We start from the raw sequence: 8,539 nt of genomic DNA on the forward strand, positions 1-8,539 counted from the left end.
GTGTGTGTGTGTGTGTGTGTGTGTGTGTGTGTGTGTGTGTGTGTCCATTGCCCTGCTCCTGAAATAGAGCTCCTTCCCCTGGTAAACACTCAGAGGCGGCCCGGTGTCCTGAGGCCCTCAGCGATCCGCTCGGCGTTTCTTGGTTCCTCCTGGTGCCGTTGAGCCGGTTTGGGTCGTCAGGTAGGAAACTTTAATGAGTGTTTGGGTCTTAAAGTGCCAGGAAGAGCCTTTGGATACCAGCTGGGTTTGATTGAGTTCTTCTGGTTCGTCTAAGAGCTGAAGGCCTGAATAACATCAGTTCACCACCAGGGGGAGCCAAACTCCCGCTGGCTCACAGCAGAAGCGGACCTGTTAGAACCGGTTCTGTTCACGATGACAGGTCCAGTACATTAATCAGATCCAATACCAGTTATCAAACCACACTCGGGTTCTGGTTATTATTTTAACTGGTTATAAGTTTCCTAAGTGTTGAAAGGCGGTTAGCATAACTACAAGTTATTATAGAAACTAATAATCTGGAGGAAAAAAATTCCAGAAAACTGCTGAAATACCGAGTTCTTTTAAATCAAGACTAAAACCCATTTGGCATCGTCTTTGATTGATCACTAGAATGATGGACTGTCTGTTTCCTGGTGATGTTTCTGTTTGTTCTTTGATTTCATCGTGGAAACTGGAAATCAAAGAACCAGGAAGAAATCAGTTTTATCCAGAAACTTCAAACACCAATGACATCTAAAAACCAGACAGATAAACTGAATTACATTTTGAATAGAATCAGTTTTATTTCAGAAGAATAAACCAGGATTATTCTTATTCTCCTCTACTGATGAAACATCGTTCCAGTTTGGTGAAAGTCTTTGTCACATGTCATGTCTGCTCCTCTAGACAGGAAGAGATGCTAATCTAAAGCCAACGTTTGTTGGTGCAGTTTGGAGAATCATCTGAGTTTCAGGGGCTGAAGAGTCAAACGGAGGAAGTGACTCTGCAGACACCGTCACCAATCTGAGAAACCTCTGTGCCGTGTTTCTACCACTGTGAGGAAATGAAACACAGCTGATAAATCTTTAACAGCATTGTCTGATGAAGATCTCCTATAATGTCAGTTCCAGGGTCACCAGTCTCCCGATCAGTATTCAACACCAAACGGAGCCGAGGAACATCTGGACACATGAACATGTCATCCTTCTACACAGAAGAACCAGCTGGACACTAGCAGCAAAACGACATCAGCGATGGCGCAGGAGTGAGATCAGCCCGGCTCCAGCTGTAAACATCTGTCTGTTGAGGAAGAGGAAGGGATGGGAGGAAGAGTGTGCAGGGAGGAGGCGAAGGAGGAGAAAAGGCGGGGTCCAGGCAGAGAGGACAGCCTGATGTCTGCAGACAAAATCAGAAGATTCACCAAGCAGTCTGGACACAACGTCCTGAGCCTGGCCCGCCGTGGACTCAAGGTACAGCAGCGCCCCCTGCTGGAGGGAGGAGGCGGCGGCGCTACCTGAGACGAAGGTGGAGCAGGTGTTATTGAAATAAAAGTGGTGCATGTTGCTGCTCCGCCAGGACGCTCCGGGGGAGCTGTGGGAGCTGCTGGAGCTGGAGAAGCTGAACCTGTCCCTCAACAACCTGAAGGCGCTGCCTCCTCAGATGGCCCTGCTGTCCAACCTGCTGGTCCTCAACCTGTGGGGGAACCAGGTGAGCCCCGTCACCGCCCTCCTCCTCCTGCAGCATGCTTCGGTCAGAACCGGTCCTGACGCTGTGCCGTCTGCAGCTCGGCAGCCTGCCGGCCGAGATCGGCCAGCTGAGGAGACTCCGGGTTCTGTTCGTCTACAGAAACAGACTGACGGAGGTTCCTGAGGAGTTGGGGGCCTGCACACAGCTGGAGGTACGCTTCCCTCGCCAGGCCTCATCTCAGGTCCACAGCTGTGCAGCGCCCCCTCCAGAGCTCATCCTCTGTCTCCGCTTCAGGTCCTGAGTCTGGCCAACAACCAGCTCTCCTCGCTGCCGGCTTCTCTCTCCAACCTGACCAAACTCAGGAAGCTCAACCTCAGCCACAACCTCATGACTCACCTGCCTGGCTGCATTTACAGCATGAAGGCCCTGGTAGGTGTCCACCAGCCAGAGAGCAGCCCAGGCAGCCTGCAGGTGACCCGCTGTCCCCCTGTCCTCCTGCAGGTCTTCCTGGATCTGTCCTGCAACCGTCTGGAGAACGTGGCTGAGAACATCCAGGCTCTGCTGGAGCTCAAGATCCTCATCATGGAGGGAAACCACCTCCACTCTCTGCCCAGAGGCCTCTGCTTCCTCACCAGGTAACTCACCTGAACGCTTGGTGCCGCAGGACATTCAGCTTTGGAGAACTTCTCCACCTGATGGCGCTATCCTGATTTCCTTCAGGCTGGAGCTGCTCAACCTGGACTTTAACTACATCAGAGACCTTCCTGAGGTGAGCAACCAACCACATTGATGAGGATGATGGTGGAAATGAAGATAATAATAATAATAATAATAATAATAATAATAATAATAATAATAATAATAATAATAATAATAATAATAATAATGTTGGGAACTGGGCTGCACAGTGGTGCAGTTGGTAGAGCTGCTGCCTTGCAGCAAGAAGGTTCTGGGTTTGACTCCCGGTCTTTCTGCATGGAGTCTCCATGTTCTCCCTGTGCATGGTGGGTTTTCTCTGGTTTCCTCCCACAGTCCAAAAACATGACTGTCAGGTTAATTGATCTCTCCAAATTGCCCCTAGGTGTGTGTGAGTGTGTGTGTGCATGGTTGTGTGTCTCTGTGTTGCCCTGTCACAGACTGGCGACCTGTCCAGGGTGACCCCGCCTCTCGCCTGGCACGCCAGCTGGAGAGGCACCAGCAACCCTCCCGACCCACTGAGGGACAAGGGTGAAAGAAAATGTATGGATGGATGTAGGGAACTGGGTTTTGGCTCTGTGGGGATTCCCTGCTGCTTGCTGTTTTCCTCTCCATCCACTAGATGGTGCCAAAAGGCTGCACTACCTGGAGGGTTTGCCTGCTGTATGGGGTCAGTGTGACAAACATTCAAACCCCACAGATCAGGAGAACTTTAGCAGAACAACATTCAGTCACATGATTCCACCTTACGAGACCTGAGAACCCGCCAAGCTGAAACAAATCGTCATCTTGAAGAACTGCTAACTTTTTACAGAGCTCTCTCCAACAGACCTCTGCTGCAGATCCAGATCCAGATCCAGCTCCAGCTTCAGATCCAGATCCAGATCCAGATCCAGCTCTAGATCCGGATCCAGATCCAGATCCAGATCCAGCTCCAGCTTCAGATCCAGATCCAGCTCTAGATCCGGATCCAGATCCAGATCCAGCTACAGCTCAAGCTTCAGATCCAGATCCAGATCCAGCTCCAGCTCCAGCTCAAGCTCTAGATCCAGATCCAGCTTCAGATCCAGCTCCAGATCCAGATCCAGATCCAGATCCAGATCCAGATCCAGCTCCAGCTCCAGCTCAAGCTCTAGATCCAGATCCAGATCCAGATCCAGATCCAGCTTCAGATCCAGCTCCAGCTCCTGGGGCATTCTTCTGGAATGCCCCAGCTTTAAAAAGTGCTTATTTCCATGCCCTCTATAAAGGTTGAGTTAGCCACATTAGACAAACAAGCTACGTTAGAAGAGCTAATCAGTTTAACCATCAGACTGGATAACAGAACGAAGGAAAGAAACCCACCCGTCAGATTCTCCCTTCCATCTCTCCCACTCTCTCTCCACCTCCTCCCCAGAAATTCACAGAATCTGAGCCCATGCAGATCTTACTCCTGAGGAGAGACGGAGGAGATGACATCCCATCTCCACCTATATTGTGGATCCCCGGTCATTTCATTTCAACCTGCCCCGTTTGATCAACAGCTCAGGGCCGCCAGTAGAAGCGCGGAGGCTGGCGACCATCTTTGTAATGAAAAGTCTCCTACTGTTACCTGCTACTCTGTTCCAAAATAATCACTGCCTTTCCTTGTCATGATGGATTCCGGTTGTGAACAGAACCTGATGGACTCTGCTCTTGTCCAGCACCTATCCACTGAAACCTCTCCGAGTCTCTGCCCTGGATGGCAAAGCGTTACCTGAGATCACTCACAAAACTAAACCATTGCAGCTGATAATCTCCCATAGTGAACAGATTTATTTTTTCATTTTTCCATAATCCTTGGTTTCAAATCGTTACAACAACACAATCCCCATATAAAATGGTCTGAAATGCATATTGAATCATGGTCACATAACTGTCATTCCACCTGCCTCCGCTCAGCAGTTCCTCCAGGTCCTCCACCAGCAGAATTACAAGAAGCAGACCCTCCCGACTTATCCACCATACCTGCAGCAAATCCAAAGCCCTCTCTCTTCCACCTCATCATCCCTATGACCACCACTACCCACCAGCCGACTACAACATTTCATGACCCGAACGAGAAAAACCATGGAGAGGTACAAAAAGCAACTCACTGGCAGCTGGCATTATTCCTCTCCTCTCGGGGCTGGATTTTTCTTTGTGGGGAAGAGGGACGGATCTCTGATGCCGTGCATTGATTACCGAGATTTAAACCAGATCATTGTTAAAAACAAATATCCTCTTCCCCTTCTCTCTCCAGCTGTTGAACCGGTTCATGGCCCAACCATATTCACCAAACTCGACTTACGAAACGCATACCATCTTCTCTGCATCCGTCGGGGATGAATGGAAGACGGCTTTCAAGACACCCATAGGACACTTTGAATATTTAGTCATGCCATTCAATTTGTTTTTCAGGCTCTTGTTAACGACGTTTTGAGAGATTTTCTTAATGTGTTTGTATTTGTCTATCTCAACGACATTTTGATCTATTCCAAGTCCCTTAATGAACACAAACAAGATGTCCACCTCTAACTGCAACGACTCGTGGAAAATAAACTTTTTGCCAAAGCTGAGAAATGTGAATTCCACAAACCATCCGTTTCTCTCCTGGGCTTCATACTCGAGGGCGGACAGGTAAGACCAACGGAGGAAAAGATCAAAGCAGTTTTGGATCTGCCCACTCCAGAGTCAACAACTGCAAAGGTTTCTCGGATTTGCTAACGTCTACCGCCGCTTTATACGTAACTACAGTCAAACAGCATTACCATTAACCGCTTTAACTTCAACCAAGATATAATTCGTTTGGACCCCTGAGGCTGACAGTGCAGCTCAAATCACTGTTTGCCAACGGTCCCGTTTTTATTCAACCTGATCCCAGTAAATAATTTATTGTTGAAGTAGATTCATCAGATACCAGAGGAGGAGCTGTACTTTCACAAGCCTCTGACCTTGATAATAAGACCCATCCTTGTGCCTTTTTGTTCTCGCAGATTGATTCCTCCTGAACACAACTACGATCTCTTGTTGATCGAGAACTACTTGCCATAAAGCTTGCCTTGGAGGAGTGGCAGCATTGGTTGGAGGGGGCAGAACATCCTGTGCTGGTTTGGACACAAGAACCTCTCCTATCTCCAATCCACCAAAAGATTAAACCCCCGTCAATCCCACTGATCTTCGTTTTTCTCTCGCTACAACCTGTCTATCTCCTATCATCCTGGCTCTCGAATGTCAAACCTGGTGCACTCTCCCGACTTCACTCCTCAGATGACTCACAAAAAGTTCCAGCCACCATTCTTCCTCCCAGTTGTTTAGTTGCCTCTGTAACCTGGGAGATCGAAGACCTCATCTGTCAAGCCCAACAAACTGAACCACCTCCTGACTCTGTTCCCCTCAACAAGGTCTACGTCCCCACTTCCATTCGAGCCCGTCTCATTCAGCGGATACATTCCTCTAAATTCTCAGCTCACCCAGGTATCAGTCGCACCATCGCTCTTATCAGCCGTAGGTTCTGGTGGCCGTCCCTACACAAAGATGTCAAACAATACACCTTAGCCTGTTCAGCTTGTGAAAGAAACAAGTCCTCTCATCAACCTCCATCTGGTCTCCTGCAACCGCTTTCCCTCCCTAAGCGCCCTTGGTCACACAACTCCATTGACTTCGTTACAGGACTACCCAAGGTATGACCACAATCCTCACCATCATTGACTGTTTTTCTAAATCTTGCCATCTTGTTCCCCTCAGAAAACTTCCCACAGCTTTCCAGACTGCACTACGCCTCGTCAAACATGTTTTCCTCCTCGCTTTCTTGAGGTGTTCGCTTTCTTGAGATACCTCAAGAAATCCTCTCTGACTGAGACTCACAATTCATCTGCCAGGTGTGGAAACATTTCTGTTCAGCATTGGAAGCTAAAGTAACACTCATGTCTGGTTACCACCCCCAGTCAAATGGACAAACTGAACGCATGAACCAAGAACTCGAATCCATCCTCAGATGCTTCACCTCCACTAATCCGGCTGATTGGAGTCAGGATCTCTCCCCTGGGTCAAGAATGCTCACAATTTTCATTTCTGCTGCTACTGGTTTTTCTCCTTTTGAAGTTTCTCAAGGCTATCATCCACCAATCTTTCCCTCTGATGAAAAATAAATATCACTTCAGTACAACATCACATCCGCCGCTGCAGAAATATCTGGAACAGGACCATCATCGCTCTCAATCAAACCGCTGAATAAAACCGTCGCTACGCTGACCGTAAGAGATCCCCTGATCCACGGTATTCACCTGGACAAAAGGTTTGGCTCTCTGCACGTGGTATTCCACTTAAGTCCATGTCCAGAAAACTTTCACCCAAGTTCATCGGTCCCTATGAAATTGAAAGAGTCATCAGCCCTACCACAGTCTGTCTTCGTCTCCCATCGTCTCTCTGTATCCATCCCACATTTCATGTGTCCCAAGTCAAACCAGTCCGAACCAGCAACTTGTGATCTATCATCTTGGAGTATATGAGGAGCAGGCTGCCAGCACTTTGACGCCTGAGTGTTTTCCAGTAATGGTCCTCTGTGTTCCTCTGAGCTTACTTTCTAGTTTCCTGAGATTACCTATTGTAATATTCTCCTGTCGACTCTCCTTCAGGTGTTTCCTCGTGATGCCTTGGATTTATCCATTGTGTCGCCCAAGATCCTGGCCTTTTGTATTTTCCCCTTGTGATGTCATGGACAGTTACCCACTGGTTGCCCGAGTCCCTTTCCACCTCCACAGAAGAACCACAGACAGTTCCTGGATTTTCAGCTGGCAGTCGGAGCGCACCTCAGTCTCATCTGAAACTTACCTGTCCGCCCTCCATCGCAGCCTCTACCATCTACGAACTCTCCATCTGAACCTCGCCCTGAAACCTGGACCACTTCAAAGACCCCTGCGAAGAGTCCGAGACCGCAGTAAAACCTCCCTGATGGAATCTCATCATCTTCAAGTAAGATCGCTGCATTTATCTCCGAGAACTCCTTTGTCCTACACACCTCGAACTCACCATCTTTCCCTCACCATCCTCAGAGTACAGACGACTCGGCTCCCATCCGCAGGACAACTGCATATTTCAACATTGCTTAAATAAACTATTTATCTGATACCTGTTCTCCTGTTTGTTTATCTGCATGTGGGTTAAAAGACTAGAACCCAACATGACAAATAATAACAGTGATAATACTACCAATAATAATAATAATAATAATAATAATAATAAAAATGTTGGCTGTGTGTCCAGGAGATGCACCATCTGTCCCGCCTGGACAAGCTGGCCTGCCATCCTCTGGATAAAGGTCTCCACATCGTCCACAACCCGCTGATGAAGCCCCTGAAGGAGGTGATGGAGGGAGGACTGGGGGCGCTCTTCAATTACCTGAGATCAGGTGGTGAATAGGGGGCGGAGCCTCTGCAACCTGGGGGCGGAGTCAGTTCCCTCTTGAGGATGGCAGCAAAGCTTTCTGACATCATGATGAGGAATTTTGGAAGAACCAGAACTTCAGACCTACTTTGATCTTTGAGTTTCCACCCACCTGAGCGACAGGTGTTGAAGTGGGCGGAGCTTCACAGAGGCATTACATTTCATTATGGGATGGAGAGACGGAAACAGCAGCCGTCTTCTTGGTACGTTCTTCTGACGTTCTTCACTTTGGAACCACCACAACGTACACAGAACCGTCTCAGAACCTCTTGACCTCTGGGCTGAACAGAACCGCTCCTCATGGCTACCATGGCAACCAGCTGCGTCTGTCGGTTCTGAACTGCTGAACGTTTCCAGTAAAGAGGTGAATTTATGGTGAAAAACTGAACTACTTTATGATCTTAATCAAATGAATCATGAACTGACATACAGATGAAACCAGTGGTGATTAAAGGCTGTTTGAATTATCATTCAGATTTATTAGAGCCCCAAATGGCCTTCATGTTACAGCAAGTATAAAAACCAAAGTATCAAAGTTAAGAAATAAAAACAATAAGACACACCAAAGAGGACACCAAACACAAATCAACACATAATGGGAGGAGAACAGCAGGACTGACAGCTATGAGCACCAATAACCAGGTACGAGTCCCACCACCGTGTCCTGCTTTGAAAAGAGACAAGAGACAAAAGACAGTTTACCTGTAACAGTTTACCTGTAACAGTTTACCTGTAA

At 48.1% G+C, this 8,539-nt stretch overlaps 1 protein-coding gene and 1 long non-coding RNA gene across 9 annotated transcripts; both read left to right on the forward strand.

Annotated features, from left to right (window-relative positions):
• Nucleotides 1–69: 69 nt before the first annotated feature.
• Nucleotides 70–8,237, forward strand: LOC103460158 (leucine-rich repeat-containing protein 30-like). 8 transcript variants are annotated; one of them, XR_532864.2, is made up of 11 exons: nt 70–180; nt 1,104–1,448; nt 1,555–1,686; nt 1,763–1,876; nt 1,960–2,094; nt 2,167–2,300; nt 2,386–2,434; nt 4,282–4,457; nt 4,622–4,998; nt 5,355–6,909; nt 6,996–7,486. XR_532864.2 is itself a non-coding variant. In XM_008402192.1 (9 exons), exons 3-9 carry the CDS (start codon nt 1,299–1,301, stop codon nt 7,777–7,779), a joined length of 870 nt encoding a protein of 289 aa, XP_008400414.1. In that variant the 5' UTR covers nt 74–180; nt 929–1,034; nt 1,104–1,298; the 3' UTR covers nt 7,780–8,237. The 8 variants fall into 8 exon arrangements, 5 of the variants coding, with proteins under 5 accessions (XP_008400413.1, XP_008400417.1, XP_008400414.1 ...); XR_532865.2 differs by having other exon boundaries at nt 4,285–4,457; XR_001776252.1 differs by lacking the exons at nt 4,282–4,457; nt 4,622–4,998.
• On the forward strand, nt 7,287–7,486 carry LOC103460157 (uncharacterized). Its single transcript, XR_532862.1, has 2 exons — nt 7,287–7,332; nt 7,413–7,486. It is a non-coding gene; the product is annotated as an uncharacterized LOC103460157 (long non-coding RNA).
• Nucleotides 8,238–8,539: the final 302 nt, after the last annotated feature.

The sequence above is a fragment of the Poecilia reticulata genome, unplaced genomic scaffold (assembly GCF_000633615.1).
Source record: "Poecilia reticulata strain Guanapo unplaced genomic scaffold, Guppy_female_1.0+MT scaffold_190, whole genome shotgun sequence".
NCBI lineage: Eukaryota > Metazoa > Chordata > Actinopteri > Cyprinodontiformes > Poeciliidae > Poecilia > Poecilia reticulata.

Excerpts from the sequence above, each read along its gene's own strand:
- LOC103460158 (XM_008402191.1), top strand. The coding sequence starts at position 1,299 with ATGGGAGGAAGAGTGTGCAGGGAGGAGGCGAAGGAGGAGAAAAGGCGG. Across the intron at positions 2,301-2,385 it reads GGCCTCTGCTTCCTCACCAG|GCTGGAGCTGCTCAACCTGG; the intron begins GTAACTCACCTG and ends GATTTCCTTCAG. Across the intron at positions 2,435-7,623 it reads ACATCAGAGACCTTCCTGAG|GAGATGCACCATCTGTCCCG; the intron begins GTGAGCAACCAA and ends CTGTGTGTCCAG.